Source organism: Electrona antarctica, assembly GCF_951216825.1.
Source record: "Electrona antarctica genome assembly, chromosome: 17".
NCBI lineage: Eukaryota > Metazoa > Chordata > Actinopteri > Myctophiformes > Myctophidae > Electrona > Electrona antarctica.
The window spans coordinates 36851550-36873564 of NC_136798.1; the positions used below are offsets into that span (position 1 = coordinate 36851550).

The window sequence follows — 22015 nt, forward strand, 5'->3', positions numbered from 1 at the left end:
GTCTCTGCCCTCGCACATAGCCTACTGTACGCATGCACGTCACGTGCACAGATTGGAATCACCAGACGGAACAGAGGATATTGTTTCCAAACTTCATATCCTGATTTTATTGGTCAAATGTTGCAGGACAAGATAAAACGACACAGTGCAAAGAAGAACACACACGCACACACACACACACACACACACACACACACACGCGCACACGCACAACAATGTGTATTAAAGGGGATAATTTTTTAATACACAGATTAAGGATCTGGTGTACAATAAAATAAACTTCCAACACATGAGTCAGTTCATTAAAGGGAAAGTCCACCCTGAAGAAATCATTCACATCGGGGCAGTGTTGATTTTGTCGACTAATACTATGATGAAAAATGTTCGTCGACTACCTTTTTCCACTGACGAAAACGAAATGAAAACTAAGCTATAACTAAAACTAAGACAAATATATTAACAATTTCGTCAACAAATTAAAACTAGACTAAAATGTTAGGAAGGGACTAGTGGACAAGAGATCCAGTACAAGTCATTTTACACTTGGTTGCATGTTGAAAATAGCTGATCTACAAGCTCAGAGTGCGTTGTGCTGCGACGCGTCGTGAGCTTGTAGATCGGCTATTTTCAGCGAGTGTAAAATCAGCCATTACGACAGCATCAAGGCCTGCCAAAATACATTTTAGTCGACTAAATCAACACTAAAACATTCCAGGTGACTAAAACTAAATGGCAACTATTCAAGAGGCTGACTAAAACTAAAACTATAAACTAACTGCTGTCAAAATCAACACTGCTTCGGGGCTGTACGTCGGCTATTCAACAAATAGCAGATGTACAAGCTCGCAGCAGGTCACTTTGTGCCGTGAGATCTTGTCTATCTATCGTGTAACGTGAAAACGTTTGAGAACCACTGGCTTATGTTGCGTTCACACGAGGCATATACTGTACATGCAAAGATCACAGCATATTTGTGGCTTTGTATACATCTGTTGCTCACACGTAGCCTGGCTAATAAGCCAGACTCAAATCACACTGTCGTGTGGTATTTGAGTCTGGAGATGCTGTGTATGGATCTTGTTTCCCGGGGGGCGGGTTCAAACATTTTCTCTTTGACGCAATTGGTCAGAGCTACTGTCAGTCAAAGGTCTCAAGCATTGAACGTCACTGTACCAAAGCCGGCCCATATTGCATACCGTGTCCCGATTGGCCACACCAGTTCTCTGGTGTAGGAAAAGGGCGTACAATTGAGCCTCTCCAGACCGTAATCCGCCGGCAGGCAATTCTTTTTTTGCCAACGGCTGATTCGGTCTGGCTTATTAGCCAGGCTAGCTCACACGGTCGTTGACATCATCAAGCGTGCGTCCGTATAGTGATGTGTGTGGGAGGCGCGACGCCCGGCGGGGCAGTCTCAACGGCGAGGCCTTTTTTTGGACCTATAGGCATTATTTATATGCATGGGAAACAATGGAAACGGACTAGGAGACGTGGCCGTCGGGATCGGGGAGTCGAACCCGCGGCACACTGCCAGACTCGGACTACCCTTAGAGTATATATTAATAGAGACGGCACCCGGAGGAAACCCTGAGGCGGAATGGACATAGTGGCCGAATTTGGTATTGCAGCGCCGGGCCAATTCTGGTTCGTTGACTATCATTGCTCGCGTTCATGATGACACGTGAACGCCGCATCATAGGTGAACGTGTGCAACGATAGTCAACGGCCAGCGCGTTCACGATTTGGCCCAATCCATCCCAGAACATGCACTCTTGTTCCTACCCTGAAGGAGGAGTGAAATCGCCTCATGCGCTTTCGAGCAACTTAATGCAAGTGGATGGGAGGAGAAATCCGGTGCCGTCTCTATTAATAATATATACTCTAAGGGACTACCGGCCAAGGTGCCTGGACCGCTGAGCCACGGCCCAGGCCAGCTTTGCATTCTCTTGCAGCAGCTACAAACGTGGGATTTGCTTCGTAGCTTATAGTTCACGTCGCTGGCTTCCACCGACAATAAACGGTAGACTGTATCTTTGCATGTGCCCGTGTGAACGCACCATTCGAGCTCCGAGAAGTGTCCCGCGCAAAGCCATGTGCTTTTTAGTGTCAGGGTATATACAGTGTACCTACAGTACAGTACGTGCTTGGCTGCTGTTTCACCTCATGTATAGATTCATGTGCGATTCAAGGGCGTCTGAGTCAGCATCTCCACCAACATGGACAGAAAACCATACATATTGAACGAGAGAACGGATTCTAGCTCGCGTAGATTCAGCTTATTTTTCCGAATAGCCAAAGAACCTTTAAAGTGGAAAACCACCCATTTTCAACATTTTACTATGTCATTAATATACCTTAGAGCTGTTGTGTGGAAATAATAAAAAGGTCCCCCCATTCTGTGTTTCCTAGAACTGTAATTATGAAAAGAATCATTAACATGGTGAAACACATCTTGATGATGTCATCAAGATGTGTTTTACCATGTTAATGATTTTTTTCACAGCTCTAAGGTACATTAATGAAAATGAGTGGAATGCCCCTTTAACCAAAATGTTTCTCAAGGACTCCAAAACGCACTTTGAGAACCGGTGGGCTGACCGCAGCGCCGCAACGCTTGGGGCACGGAACGGATGTGAAACATGTATTTCGGGGTGGATCTTCCTTTGGAAATCAGGAGTTTGGACGTTAGTCGACATCATTTAGAGGTTGCCAGACTCCTGTGGTCGTCGGGGTAACATCATGTCGTGGCAATGCGGGCAGTTCGTTCAACCGGCAATTATGCAGCGGTGGGAGAAGAAAAAAGTACTCAATTGTTTTTACTTAAGTAAAAGTATCAATACTGCAATGTAGGCTAGTACTACTCCGTTACAAGGTCCGGAATTCAAAATATACTTGAGTAAAAGTAACAACAGTATTGGCAAATTTGGCATCAAAATGTACTTAAAAGTACCAAGAGTAGAAAGTACTCATTGTGCACGATGTGACATTTCAAGTTTTACAAAAGTATACAAATATTTTGAAAATAGCAGATCTACAAGCTCACCATGCGTCGCATGGCGACACATTGTGAGCTTGTAGATCGGTGAAGGTTACTGTATGTTTTGTAATGATAATCAGAATGTACAATGTAACTAATAACTCACGTTTTAAAATAAAATGTAGTGGAGTAAAAGTACAATATTTCCCTCGGAGATGTAAAAGTAGGCCTACTAGAAATTGGAAATACTCAAGTAAACACACAAATAACTCAAAATTGTACGGTACTTTGTTACTTTCCACCACTGAAATTGTGCCCATGTATCCACTGTCCATCGGCAGAGACTATCGCCAGTGGCGTGCACAGATAGACACTAGGGGGTGCTAGAGCACCCCCTGCCCTTTTGGCAATGTGCCCTTTTGAAAAAAAAAGAAAAAAAAAAACTTTTTTTTTCTTTCTTTTGATTTTTCAAAAATAGCAGACCTACAAGCTCGTAGCGCGCCACTCGGTGGCGCGCTATGAGCTTGTAGATCTGCTATTTTTCAATAGCTAAAGCATAACATAATGCTAACACCAAAAGGGGTTCCCGCCCAAAATAGATTAAGGCAACCGGCCGGTTCCACGCGCTGCACAAGGTGCCCTTTTTTTAACTTGAGCACCTGCCCCTCTAAATGTCTGTGCACGCCACTGATATGGCCGTATACGTTGGACCGTCTCAGATATAGGAGTGCAACACAAAGATCACACTTTGATTTGTTTTAGTGAAGTAAGGCCATGTTGAACAGTGATTATATCAGTCAATCATTATTAAATCATATCCTCAATCATTATTAAATCATATCCTCACTCATTATCAAATCATATCCTCACTGAAAGAAAACAGAAAACAAAATTAACATGCAGCCACAGAATAACGCCGTCTTCATCTCATCTCCAAATCAAAAATGTTCTCTCTTTTTTTACTTCTTCATCTATAAACGCATTTTTCATTTAGTGTAATATAAAGCATACGCAGGATGGCAACTGTTTTGTTGACACCAAAAGCAAATGAAACGACTATATCAAATAAAACTAACAGAAAACAACATCTTGGTCAGACGGTCAAACGAATCACCCTGATTCTTCATCATTATCCACATCATCGTCATCATCATCACATCACTGTGAACCTTTGAGTCATTGGGGGGGGGGGGGGGGGAATAAATAAAAATATACAATCATAGTTTAACCCATTTAGGCCTGACGTAGAAATAAAAAAAACGTTCGCTCTGAAAGAATATATACCTATTCAAAGATTTGTGCCGCATTTTTACGATTTTTCAAAAATAGCAGACCTACAAGTTTGTAGCTTGTAGATCTGCTATTTTTCAATAGCTAAAGTATAACAGAATGCTTGAAACACCAAAAGGGGTTCCCGCCCAAAATGGGTTAATAACTGCCCATAACGTGCCACTTAACCCAATGGGTTTCACCTAATGAAAAGACACTAGCAGAGAGCCCTGGGGGACTCCGGGTTTAACTACTGACAGTAAAAATCAAACTACTTCAATTCATCAATTATGAAACAAAAAAAAAATCTATAATTGATCATTTAATTAAATAAATGATTAATAGACAATAATCATCTAATACAATAATCGATTAATAATCGATCCCTACTTTGGGCATGTCATTATAGGCAAAACAAATATAAATTAAAATAAAGAAGACAAAGTAAAAACCTTCTACCCAATGTAGTAAAATGCAAAAATAAATTGCAGATCTAAGAACTCACAAGGCGTCACATTGCATCATACAGCACCGATGTAAGAGATGTATGTTAAAGTACGACTGATACAGAATGTCTTTAATCTCGATATGTTGATAAGTCACCGACAGAACAATCACAAACAATAGTGCATGTTTCATGTGTAGTGTTGAGAGTGTTATTAACGTAGCCAGACGGTCAGCAATATCCGTCATGGGGTCGTCTAAATTCAATGTACAGGCACGTACGCCATTTTGGAAAAAAAACTCTACTCTGCTTCCGGGCCTCTTCCCTATACTTCCTTCACAGGTGTTACCGACGATACTAATTAAGGCTCCGTTCCATTCTGGTCAAACAGAGTCAGGATGCTGCTATTGTGGATATGTTGGCTCACTGGAAACACTCTCAAAGTGTCCTTGAGTGGGTTTCAAATGGCCCCCTACGGGTGTATGACTCTGAGAGTGTACAAATGGAACCAAATGGACCCATAAGGGTCCATTTGGTTCCATGTGTACACTCTCAGACTGAGTTATAGGGTTCCTTGAAATTAAAATTGTACACTAAATGGAACAGATAATTAGCATCATCGGTAACACCTGTGAAGGCAGTTGGAAGAGACCCGGAAGTACTGTAGGAAGAGTTCTTTCCAAAATGGCGTATAATGTGCATAGAGCCCAAACCCACGGCCACTGCCTCCAAAACGCGTTGGCGCGAGTGGGTCAGATATTGTTGTTACAGTTGCAGCCGATAACATTGGATCTTTCACGCCACCTGATGTATCGATGGCCGAAGATCGTCGGGTCGCCTGGCCACGCCAGACTGCTCACTTGGCAGATGTGTGAACGATGCGCAGGGCTCCGGGGAAGAAAAAAGGTCGCCGCGCGCCGCAGGGTCAAACATGAAATACCCAGCTTACAATGCATGAATCCAGCTGATCGTTTAGTGTCACGATGTGTTATAGGCGATTGTCTGAGGCTCTACAGTAGACTACAGTGACAGTTGTTGCTGTTGGGGCTGTAGGATATAGTCCATTTAACGCAGGGACTGACGTGCAGCCGACGTCAAGCTTTCAGTCTCTCGAGGCAGACAGACGGTCGCCTCACAGCGTATTCAACAGTCTGTGCAACGGAAGAGCTGAACAACATTTATGCACATTGTAAAAAGCGGACGTCCCGTAGTCCTCCCCCTCCGCCCCGTCGCGCTACAAGCTCACCACGCGTCACATTGCGGCAGGTTTTGAGCTTGTGGGTCTGCTATTTTCGCTAATTACAAAACTTGAATCAAGAGAAAGAAACACTTGTTTTCCTTCAAATTTTGCCCCAAATAAGGTCGTCGGGGTGAACTTGTCTGCATAATGACCAACCTCTCGTCGAAAGGAAATTAATAGGTCCAACGTTGGAGGACCCCCCCCCCCCCCCTAAATTATATAAATACCTTAATTCTCCTGAATAGTCTTTGATTACACGAACGGAAAACCAATCGCCTCACTCGATTCAGCCATTGTCCTTTGCTGCAAATTATGTCCTGTCATTGTCCTTTTCAGAGGTCACAACAGACCACAGAGGCCATTTTGTCCTGTATGACATACCTGGAGGGCCTGATTGTGGGGGTGGGGGGGGGGTGTCAGCTTTGTTTCAATTGCAGCCGACGGTTAACGAAACCTTCGCACAAACAAAAGCTACGCGAGGAATCAAATTCTGAAAAGCTAACATGTGAGTGGCAGGAGAAAAAAAAGAAGAAGTCCTTTTCGACCGTAGATGTGCCATGTGTTGGTCTGGGGGATTTGCATTGTTGTATTATCTAAATGCAAAACACAGACCCAGATAAGGATAGATCCTTGCTGTTAGAACATTATTTTTCAATCTTTTGTGTGTGTGTGTGTGTGTGTGTGTGTGTGTGTGTATGTGTGTGTGTGCGTGTGCACGTGCGTGAAAACTGTGCTCAGTGGCAGCATAGCTTAGCATAGCTACAGCTTGGCTGCTGTCGAAGGTCAGCTACCATCTGTAGCATGTCTGGCTATAGAGGCTACCAGGTGTTTGGCCACGGTTGTACAGCAAGGCCAGCCACAGTATAGGTATGGCTGGCATCGGTGTCTGAAGCTGAGATCAGTGGGATCGTCGGCTAGCCATGTGGGCTAGGTTAATTTAGCTGGTTGGGTTGCTGGGTTGGTGAGCCAGTCGGCAGGACCGGAGGCTGACTGGTTGGCTGGCTGGCTGTTGACTCCAGGCAGCAGGAGGTTCCCCCAACGGACTGGTTCAACACTCAAAGTGTCCAGGGGTTTGGCTCGACTGAGTTTAGCCAAAACGCGCCTTTCCTGGACACACCCACCGTCGCTTCGGTCTCGTGACCCATTACCGACGGCGCGGTCACTTCCTGGTGTCGGCGGCGGAGTTCGCCGCGGGGTCCGACTTGCTAGCGGTGCCCGCGGCGGGGCGAGGAGTGTCCGCCGCGCTCGGAGTCAGGTCGACCGCGGTGCCGTCCGCCGTCTGCGTGGCGTTGGGCGTCGCGCCCCCGTTCTGCAGCGCTTCCTGCTTGTACTGCTGCAAGGCCCGGCTGACGGCATCCTCCACCAATCGCTTGCTGACCCTCAGTAGCTCCGCCTCGTCCGGTGCTGAGCGGCGACGCCCACCTGCGGAGAGAGAGAGAGGAGAGAACGTGTTGTTATGGCCGAGTTGCGCGCCTCGTTGACGGAAGACCTGTGTCCCCTGTCGTGTATTTTCTAATGAATGAACCAAAATTAAAGTCTATTTTCAACTATAGTCGGTACGGTTATAAGCAGTTGTGTTTGAAGTTTTAGAATGTTCTCACTGAAGGGAGCTATTGTTAAAACGTCTGAGCAAGCAGCACCTTATAAGGACTGCAGGAAGAGAACCCTTTTGTTCTAAATACAGAAGGTGTGAACCGTGAAGCAGCTGGCTGGATCTGAAATGGCTTGAGTTAAATGTATAGACTCTAAACTTTATATATTCTTAAAAAACACTCTTCTGTTACTATAGATAAACGCTAGGAAACTAAGACAGACTAGGTTACTAAATTATTAGCACTCAGTACTAATCTAGAATGTACTCTTAACATAGGGTATTTCAGGAATATAGTGTTATGTATCAAGCTCATACATTTCTTAAATATAGTCAGGTTTATATCAGTTTCATATAGTTCTGTTCATATATTTCCGTTTATATCTTCATTGTACCTTTAATTCATTGTTGTGGTATTATGTCAAAGCTATACTTCGTCAAATGTTTACCATAAGACTCGCCTTTTGTCTAGAAGTGCCTGCCTCTAACAGGAAGTCAGGCTCAGACCTCATTGGTTAGAAGTCAGGAAGTGTTTATACCCAGAGAGGGGAGGGACTTCTTGGGGGACGGCGAATCTTGAGTATTTAATGCCATGTAATGTCAACATTCAGGGCTGTATCAACTAGACTCATTTTGGGGACGGAGGCTGGTGTAGATACAGACCACAGCGTGTAATTTCCACATGCATGTTTTGTTACGACCCTGACTTCTGTGCTTAACAAATAAATGCGGATGTCATGAGACCATCATCACGGGTTTTTCTTTGTTCTTTCTCCTACTCCGTCCGAGGCGACACACACACACAAAAAAGGATTCCACAAAGTGGTGCGGAGACCCGGTGTTTTTGGGGCAATATCTTTGCTCCAGGCAATGAGAACCAGTGGACCAGATTTTTCAGTCTAATAGGAGATGGGTGAGTTACGTTTTGGCTTGCTTGTGATGGTTTTAAACCGCAACAGAGCAACGAAACAGTGTGTGTCGTGTCGATGGGGGCTTAGGAGGTGTAACACAGGGAGATCTAATGATGTTTGTTTCCGGTCGCGACAAAACAAACCGGGCGCTTTTTCCTTTGTCTGCCGTCCGTTTATTTTTATTTTTTTTCCCGTGGACTGATCACGTGGTCCGTTTTAAATAGGGGTTTATTTTTTTTATCATGTTTCATCTGTTTTGGTGCACGCTTGGCTGTGTGTTTCTCTTTGCGACAGGTTTACCGTACGCGCGTAGGCCGGCTGTCGTAAAGCGTCGTAAGTTATGGACTGGAATAGCATGTGATGGGACATTTCGTGTTATTTCTGTTTTCTGCGGCGAGGAATTTGATGGTAGGGTTAATTAATCATTTATTGTTCACCTTCATTTAACTGGGCGGAACAACTGTATGTTTTATTATTTTTGTTGGTTGGTTGGGGCAGATGCGCCTGTGAGCGACGGGGTTTTGACGTAGACTCGGTTGTTAGGCTTCTCAACTTTTGTCGTGGTTTCACCCGTCGACGGCGCGCTAAAGGGACGTTGCATTTATCTGCATTTTAATTTTTTAAAGGTGTGGATGGTTGTGTCCTGGTGCAGAGTCTGTCTGGCGTTTCTGTAGCTGAGAAATGTTATGTTTGGTTCGGTTCGGAGCGACTATTTCTCTGATTTTACAGAGAGGCGGAGGTAAGGTTGTGCTGGTTTGGTTGGTGGTTTGATAAAGAGTAGGTTACGTTTGTTTTGTTGATATATGATGTTTGTGTGATGGTGTGGATGTTGGTCTTGTAGGTTCCTTTGTTCTATTGTTTGTCTGGGGGTCCGCGGGCGCCATTTTGGATTTTTGGCGGGAAAGTTGTGGATGGTTGTTGAACATGATGAATGACTGAATGGGGGTTGTTTGTGTGTGAGTTGAGGGGAGTTGATGAATGGCTGTTGTGTGTAAGTTGAGGAATGTCAGTGGTTGATAGTGGGGTGGTTAAGGATGGTTTTATGCCTTCATGAGGTTGGTGTTATCTTAGATGTTTGTTTATTTGTGATAGTCTTATCTTGTTTTGTCTTTGTCTTTGTCTTTGTTTTAGTTGTTTTTAGTATTTCAATGTTTTATTTTAGTCTTCATATGGGTTTATGGTTTTGTAGTCTCTGCATGCGACTGGAGGGTTTTTAGGGGGGTACAATGGCATTTGGGGTGATCGCTCGATGGGTGTTTGTTTTCTGGCTGGTCCAATTTACAAACCCGGCTATTGTGTGACCGTGGATAATCTTTTGTTTTGTGTTGAGACTGCAGGACTAGGGCGGACACATGTTTAGACTCGTTTGTGTTGTTGTTTCCGTTTTTGTGTTTTGAGTGGATGTTTGTTTTTTTACGGAGCCCGCCAGTCGTTAATGTAATGGGATTATTTGTTCTTTCTTTTATCTATATCTCCGTTGTTACACTCAGTGTTACATATCTATTAGTGTTGTTTTGTACTTTCGGAATGGCTCAGTTTAAGAAAAAAAAAACGTTTAAAGGTGAGTAGTTTACATTCTTTTCTTTCAACATGTGTTGTATGGGAATGATGTTTTATTTTATTTTTCAGTTTGGGGGTCTGTCAAGGGAAACACGTGAGTATCTCTTTGTGTAAATATCAAGTCTTTTTTCACTATTCTTAATTGACGGTTGGGATAAATTATGTTTGTCTCGGTCATAAATTGCTAATTGTCAGTGAATTACATTTGGTAAACATAATTTGATATTGTCTCGTTGTTACATTTTGGTCGGCTTCCTGACTGTCCTCTTAAAGGTTGTTCATTTTCACTATTCCTTTTGGGAAAACCATTCGGTTGTTTCAAATTTTCTCATAGTTTTATAGATACAGATACAGTTATAGTTACAGTTAGCATATGGTCTTTAATGCATGCATTTCTTTTCTCTGACTAACGGACAATTCCTGGATTAATGTGGTGACTGGTGGCGTTTCATTTTTGTTGCATGATTCTTTTTGTTGTCAACTACTTGTTTTAACAGTGAAAACTGTTGTGTGGGGTTCTTTAAAAACCTGTGTTCTCTTTCAGAGAACGGGGTGTGTTTCTGCCTGTTCGAGGTAAGGTGTAAGGGTTTCATTTGTGGGGGGTTTTTGCTAAAATTTAGGTTCAAACTTTGTACTTTTTTACCTTTCCAACTCAAAAAGAAATAGTCCATTTCGTTTGCTCTTGTTTAAAGCTTATAGTCAGTTATAATATTTCTCACACAGGTTCTTGAACTTGTGTATAATATATACAGTAGTTTTTTGCATTTCACATAATTTGCGTGACACCATACATTCCTACAGTAACGCAGCTGTTCACAAGTTCTCAAGTGCCTACAGTCTGTAAGTGGTTGGCAATTTTTTTGGAGTTCTCTGTATGTTCCCTGTTTAGGTGAGGTGGTGTTTTAGGAGCATTACGAATCAATTGCATCCGTGAAGGTTAGTTGACGTGACATTTATTGTAATTTAATATCTCTGAACTCAATAACTTAAATACTGGTTATGGATTCGTCTAGTCAGCAAGCTTCTTTCCACAATGATGATGTGCTTATTGACGAGTTATCATCAATCCTGGGGAGATGGGAGTTACATGGTCCGATAGATGATCGGTGTTGGCCACGGGAAAGCATATTCTATCCGGATGTCATTGGGGACATGGGGGTCCGTGTGCACAAGTATGAGAAAGCGTTGGCGGCTGAGGTGAAGGAGGAGCGGAAAGTGATGAAATTGTTTCTTCAACAGGGTAAAAGGATTTGTATGGCCTTTGCTAAGAAGGCCTGTGCCAAGAAGGTCTATGCCGAGAATAACATGTTACCCACACAGCCACTCTCTGAGATTTTTGTTTTTGGTGAGCAGGCTTCAAGTTCTTCAGACGATACGGCGACATCGATTGGGCAGCACGTGACGACGATGACAGAGCAGGTGTTGGGGGTACCGGTTGCCGGAAATGGACTGCTGTGTATGGGGGGGAATAATAGATGTGACAGTCCTCCACCTGCATATGTGTCCACGCTTCCGAACACACCTCTGAGTCCGGCCACCCACTCCACACGTGCTGAAGGTTCTGGAGAAGGGGGAGATACGTCTGATGTCGCGGACGGGGGGGCCAGGTGCGGTGGGTTTTCCTCGTTCTATGGTCCCAGCTGATCCCAGTATTTTTTTCTCCCCTAACTGCTACGGAACATCCACGAAGGTTCGTTGACCGTGCTTATCAGTCTTGGGCCGACGTGGCGGGTTGCGATTCGTCCATGGTCGATAATGATTATACAGGGCTTGCCGGTCAGTGTACGACTTGGGATGTTGAGTTGTTTCGTGCCAAGGAGGACGCCCAGCAGCGTGAACATGCGGAGACTGTGAGACGTATTGCAGAGCTGCAGCTACAGCATCTGGAGCAGCAGGTAGCGGCTCTCGCGGCCGTACCGAAGCCGGTGACTCGGACCACAGGGTGCCTGCCGGTTGCTTCACCAAGCCGGTTGCTACTATCCAATCCAGGGGGATTTCTCGAGGCCCCCCACGTATTTTTTTCTGGTTGTTTTACTTGTGGTAGTTTGAATCATTTTGCAAGGAACTGTGACGGGTTTGGTGCCACTAGAGCCTTTTCTCAGGGTGCCTGCCGTTTCCAGCCAACGCCGTTTCCATGCCACCTGGCCAGGGCCAGGGTTTACCGGTACGGCGGTGGGGACTTGCGTCCGCTCTGTCGATGCGAAGCTGTCCTCCGCGGCCTTCACCATCACGTGACCCGCAGTGAAGTTCGGCTGTCACAAGGACTCTCATCACTGCAGCCCATCAACGAATATCGCAGTGAGTCTGTCCTATTTTGCGCGGGATGCAACAGTTTTATTTTTTATTTTTTTTATTTTTTGAAGTGCTTCCATTGACTTTGGACTCTATGAGAGAACAACCTCTTTCCTGGTGATGTGGTGGCAACTGTTGGCTGAAAAAAAAAAAAAAAAAGGGGAAAAAAAAAGGACGGGCGACGACATGGCAGGTTAACGATTTTTTTCCCCTGTTTGGAGTGTGCAATTTCTGAATACTTTCTGTTTCCTTCCTTCTGTCTCAGCGTTGGTATGGGTGTTCGTGGTTTATGCTTTTCGGTAGGCTACGGTTTGGCGTAAAAGGACATGGACATTGGGCATGGACATGGGTTGTGGCAGGAAGCTGTTTTGACGTTTTGACACAATCAGTATGCGTGTGTAAATTCTGTCACTCTATTTTGAGTGACAGAAGGGGGGAGGGTATTGGTTAATCAGATAAAGGTCAAATTGATAATGAGGGGCATTTTTTTCAGATTGCACTCAATGCAGTTTGATTAAATTCTTTAAAAATGTATAACATCTTATGAGGAGTCAGAGTGTCACGATAAATTACTTTTGTTTAGAGGGAACATGCAATGAGTTAAACTTATTGTGGCTTATAATTGCTTGGAGAAATGACTATTGTCAACAAATGTGCAGTCTAATTTAGGATGCATTATTCATGTATAGAAGTAATTTGGTTGTTCAAGAAACGACCATTGCATTAATAAGGCAAACGAAAAATGAGTCTACATTGTTAAATTTATCAGGAGTTGGCGAGACAAGAGAGTACAAGGAACAATTTGATTTTAATATGAGTGGATAATCTTTTTTTAGGACTTTGTAAGTAACACTGAGTAGTCAATACTAACATGTGTGAACCAAATATTTCAATGCATGGTTGTGTTTTGCAAAAGAATGTCTACTCTAAATCTTGGTGTGGAGTTAGTTCATATTTCTAAACAGGAGGATGACGGAGAAAAAACAGTTGCAGTGACCCAGTTTGGAGTATGCCAGTGTACCAGTGGACATCCGACATCATGTCAATATTGACACCTGTGCCGATGGCGAGGTCTGCTCTCCTCTACACAACAGTGGTCAACATCTACAGGGCATCCTACAGCTGCTAAGCGGTTAACCAGAAGATTTCGTTGCCAATACTACGTCATCTATGGAGTACGGACGTCTGCACCAGGTGTCAGACGACATCAATCTTCAGTTCAAATCACCAGGAACAGGAGGAGAAGGAAGAAGCTGCATGTACACCTTGTAACACTATCCTGCCAGGGGATAGCGTGTACGTAAAAGTTTTCCGCAGGAAGTGGTTCCACGGACGCCGATCCGGTCCTTTCCTGGTCACTCGGTGCACGGGAACGGCACTACAAGTCGAGGGATCACCCACGTGGTATCACCTGAACCATTGTGTTAAGGCACCAGCAAACAACGACGACCAGGACCTCGTGTTAGTCTAGTCCTCTTTCAGCAGACATGGAGGACACTGACGTCGATTACAGCGGGGCATTCGGTAACATTGACACCAGATTCATCCCTTCAGCGCCCCACGCTGAAGGAAACAGCCAGGGAAGCGGTGCCGAGCCACAAGACACTGGAGCTCTGGTCCAGGGGGGAGAACCACAGCTTGCTCTCCCCCGTGACCCCAGGCCAGTCCGTGAAAGGCGTCGACCCCGAAGGTACAATGTCTAGACTCAAAGAAGGTAACCCTGTTCTCATTCCTCCTACCACCGAGCCCATGTCCACTCTCATGCAGCCTATACCGGAAGATCTGGTTCCCAATATTGAATCACGGCCTGCTAGGTCAGCTAAGAAAGCTAAATCTGGGTTACAAAATTTTATAGGGATGGTCACATTTTTTCAGGACCTTGTTGATGCACCAGTTACAAGTATGACGTACGTACGAGATATGTCAGATATTGTGGGTCCTAACAAACCCACTACTGTTCATATCACTCCTGTTAGCTATCCTCCTCCCATCACAGTCACTAAATTAGATAGTGTTATTCCTCCTAGTTCTGTGGTAATATCTACTGGTTCTGTTGAAACTGAGTATAGCCTATTATCCCCTAGTTCTGTTGAAACTGAGTATATCCTTATAGAAGAGACCCCAAATATTTTTGTCACTTCCACGATAACGTCTCCGCTTGAATATTTTCCTGATATACAAACGGAGGACATCTTAGAGTTCAACATTAATTTAGACCCGGATTTGGTTAAACATAGAACAGCAAGAAAGGTCACTCCAGATGATGAAGAAATTGCAAAAGCAACTGGCTCGTTCCATATGAGTAGTCTGTTTAATACAAACCCAGGTGGCATTTTGGAACCATTATATCACATGGCTTTGGCAAATTCTTGGTATCAATGGAGTGTCTTTTCCGTTACGACAATAGGCAAGTCTGACTGTTATTTCTGTGCACAAGCACACCAGACACATCTAACTGTATTGAATACACATTTTAGTTGGAAAAATTGTGAAAAAGAACAGAAACAAACTATACTCAGTTCCAATGGAGTGTTAAATAATGATTCTGACCCAAATTTAGTCCCCTTCTGCCAGGCAGAATGTTTACAGTACCTAGGATCTGCTGAATATTATAACGAATCTCTACCAGAACACAAAGCAAGTCAGGATTCTGTAAATCAGGACGAGACTGTAGGGCCCACACTCGGAGAGATGTGTAGTAAACTGGACATACGAGTGAAAACAGATCCGTCTACAATTCCTAGTGGAGTTCTAAAATTAGTGGGTACTTTTGAATGTTTTGAGAGGGGTAGATTGGGAGCACAGACTACGAGACTTGTGGATATGGGTAACTTTACTGCAAAACGTTGCGACACAATATGGGATTTATCATACGCTCCACAGGACACACAGGTTTATGAATATCTTTGTCGACCACAGCCTGGGAAACTGCCCAGATTGTATTATAATCAGCAGAGGTTTTTGAATTTCACTATCGCTGCCCTGGGAGCAATTGGAAGGCAGTTGGCAGCCACTAGTCAGATGACCTGGCAGAATCGTCAGGTGTTGAATGTGGTCCTCGCATCTCAAGGCGGGGTTTGTGCAATGTTTGGCGATTTCTGTTGCACATACATCCCGAATTCTACGGCAGTAAATGGTACTTTCACTCAGGCCATGGGACATATACACAGCCTGAGGGCTGAGCTCCATGCGCACACCGGAGTCACCTTTGGACTGGCTGAATGGCTGGAAAGCCATTTGGGTTCCTGGGGTGCATACCTGGTGACAGCAGGGATGTGGATCCTAGGAATAATTTTCATTGTAGCTTTTATCTTTTGCTGCTGTCTTCCGCTCATCCGTGCCTTGGTAATCAGAGGGCTCACAGGGGGTGCGGGCGGGACAATGGCACTGCAGGCCATTCAGTCGCCCGTCCTCACTCACATGGATACATGGGATATGGAGGCTGGAATGAACGATGGAAAGGATGTATCGATGTATGCTGAGGAGGTTTGAGAAGGATTTTGCCCTGTCACATGCCCTTTTTCACTCCCCCGCACACTTTCTCGTGCTTGGAAGGATTTGCCCAAATGCCCATTCCCCGTCTGTGTCACTATGGCATGCCCTATCTTGTATCGCTCAACTCTTTTCTAAATATCTGTCTCTCTATCTATGCTCTGAGGTCAGACGGTGACGCTTACCTCGAACTTTTGTGCATTTCTTTGGCTAAAGAAAAAAGAACGGACATTCGTTTTTTTCGTTTTTTGGATTTTGATGGAAAAAAAAAAAAAAAAAAAATGTGTTTTGATATCTTGTGTCTGAGTTTAACCTTGGTTGTATTTTCAGCCTCCCGTGCTTGGATATTCATCAGGCATGGTAGGGTGGTACGATGATGGTTCGGCTGTTTTGTGTTTTTGTTTGTTTGGTTTGCTGATTTTTAGGGTGATTACGGGTGTCCAGGGAGGAGGTTTGGACTTTTATACCTGTTTTTTTTTTGTTTTTTTTTGTGTGTGGGTTAAGGGTGGTTATTTGGTTTGGTGTTTTTGGGTTTGTTTTGTTTTTTGACAGACTGTTTGGTCTGTAAAAAGGGGGGGGGGGTTATGTAATTTGGGTGTCCTGGCTATTTCGGACTTTTCTTAGTTAGTTGTTTTTTTCTGATAAACTTTTTTTGTTTTTAATGTATCAAAGGGAGGATTTTATTTTGGTTCATTTATCTTGATGTTTATGGAGCATATGCCCCATAAAAGGGAGGATATGTCGTGTATTTTCTAATGAATGAACCAAAATTAAAGTCTATTTTCAACTATAGTCGGTACGGTTATAAGCAGTTGTGTTTGAAGTTTTAGAATGTTCTCACTGAAGGGAGCTATTGTTAAAACGTCTGAGCAAGCAGCACCTTATAAGGACTGCAGGAAGAGAACCCTTTTGTTCTAAATACAGAAGGTGTGAACCGTGAAGCAGCTGGCTGGATCTGAAATGGCTTGAGTTAAATGTATAGACTCTAAACTTTATATATTCTTAAAAAACACTCTTCTGTTACTATAGATAAACGCTAGGAAACTAAGACAGACTAGGTTACTAAATTATTAGCACTCAGTACTAATCTAGAATGTACTCTTAACATAGGGTATTTCAGGAATATAGTGTTATGTATCAAGCTCATACATTTCTTAAATATAGTCAGGTTTATATCAGTTTCATATAGTTCTGTTCATATATTTCCGTTTATATCTTCATTGTACCTTTAATTCATTGTTGTGGTATTATGTCAAAGCTATACTTCGTCAAATGTTTACCATAAGACTCGCCTTTTGTCTAGAAGTGCCTGCCTCTAACAGGAAGTCAGGCTCAGACCTCATTGGTTAGAAGTCAGGAAGTGTTTATACCCAGAGAGGGGAGGGACTTCTTGGGGGACGGCGAATCTTGAGTATTTAATGCCATGTAATGTCAACATTCAGGGCTGTATCAACTAGACTCATTTTGGGGACGGAGGCTGGTGTAGATACAGACCACAGCGTGTAATTTCCACATGCATGTTTTGTTACGACCCTGACTTCTGTGCTTAACAAATAAATGCGGATGTCATGAGACCATCATCACGGGTTTTTCTTTGTTCTTTCTCCTACTCCGTCCGAGGCGACACACACACACAAAAAAGGATTCCACACCCCCATATGCGGTTGTTCCCAATATGAGACGCCAGCATGCAACTAAATATATATGGATCAGGCCTTATACCATTATATATTAGGAGTTACCTAATATCAGGGTATAAGCATATTCCCAGTCTCCTAATAATAATAATATAATATATAATAAATACACATACTTTCACGGCCCACGACTTCCACAAAGGAAAACAAAACGATCATCCCCCTAAAGGAATCTAAAGCACATTTTGACCTAAATTAATTTAACTCGATTCCAAATAATTAATATTTACCATTTGAGGGAAAATGTGTCGCACGCCAATTTTTATGTAATGATTTTTTGTTTCCTGAAAATAGCAGATCTACAAGGTTGTAGATGAGCTATTTTCACTAGTTTGGGTCCCGGGGAGACATTGGGAACCACCCCAGTACTAGTAATACTGTAATATTCTAGTCTGGTCTGAATGAATACACATAAACTTCGGGTTCGAGTCCCGCTGGGGACGCTGTGGGCGTGTTCTCTCCTCCGCGTCATCAATGCCCATACCCGAGGCTGGGTTGACGAAAGGGCCTTTCTGTGTGGAGTTTGCCTGTTCTCCCTGTGTCCCCTAGGGTAGGTACCCTCACAAAAAACATGCAGTAATCCTGGTCTCTAAACTACCCCCCCTGGCCAGCCGGGGCGCCTGATGGAGGGGAAAGGAACTGGTCGGAATAACATGTTCCTTCCATGTGCTACGTCCGGCCGGGGAAAGTCCCCCCCTGTCAGGTGAAAAGAAGCAGCTTGGACTCCTCATGCATAGAAGGAAGCATGAGGTCCCCCCCCCCCCCCCCCAGGTTGGCAGAGGAAGTGTAGCGCCCAGGATTAGGCTACATTAGATAATTGACACTGGGTGAAAATTGGGTTGCAAAATTGTGGGATAAAAAAAAGAAAATAAAAAAAATAAAAGCCCCTACTATGGCTCTTTTAATTTCCTTATTTATGTTTTATTCATGTGATGAGCTCCACCCTAGCCTCTGTTGTTTAGTGCCACGGGCAGCAGAGCTGGCCAACCACACACGCACGCACGCACGCACGCACGCACGCACGCAAATGTCTCTCCCTCTTGCTGATGAACCTATGACCTTTTAACATTGCTGCAATAGAGCCATGTGCCGATAGAAATACACAAAACACTTGAGCACTTGAACTTTCATTCTACAAAGATACAGAATAACCACTGTGTGTCAATGGAAGCCAGGCGACATGGCGATACACAGATACATAACGTGTTTGCACACGCTTACAGCTACCAAGCCACAACAAATTTGAGCCGTTTCAACTTCAGCAAACAAAGCTACAAGGTATCATCGTCGCCGCAAATAATGAGTCCCCCGCCACACGAGAAGGAATTGTGTGAAGAGAGAAGATGACAGCTGAAACAAGCTCAACTAGGATTGCAGTGAACGTGGCTTTGTAGATGTCGTAGCAGCTACAAACGCCGAGGCGCTCCTTTGTGATCTTTTGCTGTCGCTGTAAAGCTTTTTAGCTGCAAGGTGTGAACGGCAGCCTCACCGTTGTTTTGTTAATATTAAATCTATAACTCTTTTCTTGTGTCGCATGGTTTCATGTGAAGCAACTGCTAGCAAGCAGCAGTGTGTCGAATGCTTCTCATGTGTTTTGTGATGTGCGTGCGTGTGTGTTCTTTTTGTGTGAAGCAAGCAACGGACTGCCCAAGGCTAAATTATCCTCTGGGAAAACTTTTATTCTCTCTCTATGTCCGTGTCTGTCTCTCTCTCTCTCACTGTAGGGTACCAAAGCGAACATCAACATATTTACATTTCAAAGCGGCATCTATCGTTTCCATACCGCCGAAGGTCTAGCGGTATGCATAAGACATAATATTCTTCCGACACACTTTTTTCCAAGGCCCCTTTTTCCCCTCACAACTCTTTATTGGCTTCCGATCCAGAGAGAGAGAGAGAATATAAATAATAATAATAATAATGAGACAACTAGCAGTGATTTAGAGGTGATCGCCATACAAAATCAAGTGTTAACGAGTGATTTAGTGGTTCTATTTTTTTTCCCACGACTCGCTTCCCGCTTCTGCTTTCCTTGTATGTTCTTTGATGGTTGTGGTGTTTGCTGCTTGTTGTACACTGTGACTGGCACTCAGCGGCTGTCATTTCGCGGCAGCCTCAATTTACACAGCGGGTTGCTGGAGGGACTGCTATTATTCCTCCCTGCTTAGAAAGAGGTGGGAATCCTTCAGGAGTTTCAGCGACTTCGGTTACCGTATTAAAGGACCACTTCACCACTTTTCAACCTATCTAATAGGTCCTCACTAATAATCATGATAAAATGTCACGATTCTTTTCTACTCAGTCTGTGTCTCATAGGAGGGCTGTGGGCAGTTTAGAAACCGTCCTCTAGTGACATCATCATTAGGCAGAACAAGATTTATTTTTACAAAAATGTTTAGGTTTTCATTATCGTGAGAACGATGGCTTCCATTTTTGCATTGCAACTTTTCGGGACTAGAAAGCCTGCAGTTTCGATTAGCTTGTATTCCCCATCGATGATGTCACTGGTGGATTGCTAGTTTTGTACTAAATAATATCTAAATGCGGAGAGTAACTAACTGAAGCTGTCAATTAATAATAAAAAGAGTTAAAAGTAGGCTACAATATTTGCCTCTGAGGTGTAGTCAAGTACACAAGTATCAAGAAAAGGAAATACGTAAAAGCATCTCAAAATTGTACCTAAGTAGCCTAAATGTACTAATTTACTTTGCACCACTGCTTGTAAGCCTTACAGTGTGTGTGTGTGTGTGTGTGTGTGCGTGCGTGCGTGTGTGCGTGCGTGCGTGCGTGCGTGCATGCGTGCGTGCGTGCGTGCGTATTTAGAGTGCATGTGACTGATGACCATGTTCTGGGGGTTGTGCACGTGTATCAAAAGGCATGTGGCGACGACGGGGACGGATGTGTCCAAATCAAACAACAATCCCATGCAATCCAATGTGACACGAACACAACACAGCAGATACTGTACAGCACGCAGCCAAAGCACGTCACCCATGGAAGGAACACAGACCATTACGTGGGTTCCCCTCCCTCCCTCCATACAGCACACTGTTGGTTTGGACGGCACATTTTGACTTGGTCTCAGTCATATAGGGCATAGCAGTGGGCGGGGTTGTCTGGTTCCACTGACAAATCGGCCATTTGTGTTTCCCATAGAGATTTACAAAAAAACATTCATGTACATTACTTTAAGTCTATAGAATGTTGCTACCTATATGCCCAACCATGTAAAGCGTCTTTGGGTACTCAGAAAAGCGCTATAGCCTCCCCCTGGTGGAGGGGAAAGGAACTGGTTGGAATAACGTGTTCCTTCCACGCGCTACGTCCAACCAGGGAAACTCCCCCCTGTCCGGTGTAAAGGAGCAACTTGGACACTCAGGCATGAAGGAAGCATGAGTTCAAGTCCGTTGCTCTCCCCATGTCCCCCATATATGGGGACTAGGTTGGCGGAGGGTGTGTAGAGCCCAGGATCACATCAGATAATTGACACAGGGGTGAAAAATGGGTTACAAAATCGTGGGATAAGAATTATATAAAAAAATAAAAGCGCTATATAAGTTTGAGATATTATTATTAGAATCAAGCCATTCGGGATCCTGGTGAGTAATGACCATAACACCTTTGATTCTGTGGAAAAAAATAAATTAAAAACGTTTTATGGTCATGATTCACCAGGACCCTGGATGGCTTGATTCTAGGCTTGAAATAATTTATATCAATATTTTTGTAAATCTCTATGTGAAAAAGTTAATACGTTTTTTCAGTGGAACCAGAAAACCACGTCCACTGCTGGCCGGTAGTCGACGGGACATTTCTCGTCATAGTTCTAGCCGACAAAATCAACACTGACTCAAGTACTGCACAATTCTGAGGTATACTTTCCTTTGAACTTTACTCGTGTATGCCAAAACATACAAAGGTTGTGAAGTGAACCAGTTCACCGCGCATATGCACAGTTTGTCAGTTAGCGGCAGTGGTGGCCGAACGGTTTGCGGAGCGGTCTTGATACCGGAAGGTCGCCAGTTCGTATCCCCGGACCGGCACGTAGAAATTACCACCGCTGAAGTGCCCTTGAGCAAGGCATTGAACCACTACCATGAAATGTTCTATGAGCAGGGCCTGGCTGTAAACAAGTATCTGATGCTTAGTCCAGTTACCCTGGGTAAATATAGTAACTTTGCTTTGCTTTGTCTTTGTTACCGTTATATTTCATTGTATCTGTTCATTCTGTGTATCATGTTTTCCTTTGGTTGTTGTAAAAAAAAGGAAAAATAGGGAAGCACCTTGTTTGAATCATAACCGTGTGTCTTTTGTCCTGCGCTTCACAATGAAGATATTTTAAACACATACTGTACTATGCTTCTATACTATGCTCCTTAGATAGAACTTGATGTAGACTTAGATAGCATTTTATACAGACTTTATAGCATGTTACGTAGACAGCACTAGAATTGCATTTCATGTAGTCATACTGTAGCACTTTATAGTATGTATAGTATGCTTAGTTTATAGGCATAGTTTCATTATATTCCACTATTACATTC

The 22015-nt window shown here is 43.7% G+C and overlaps 1 protein-coding gene across 3 annotated transcripts in view; it reads right to left on the minus strand.

The window, feature by feature from the left end:
• Positions 1-5243: 5243 nt before the first annotated feature.
• Positions 5244-22015, minus strand: part of akap7 (A-kinase anchoring protein 7) — a 148074-nt gene continuing 131302 nt past the window's right edge. For all 3 annotated transcript variants that reach the window (XM_079525449.1, XM_079525448.1, XM_079525447.1), the window contains one exon: positions 5244-7350. In XM_079525449.1, coding sequence (XP_079381575.1) covers positions 7088-7350 — 263 coding nt within the window. In that variant the 3' untranslated portion in view covers positions 5244-7087. The remainder of the gene's footprint in view (positions 7351-22015) is intronic.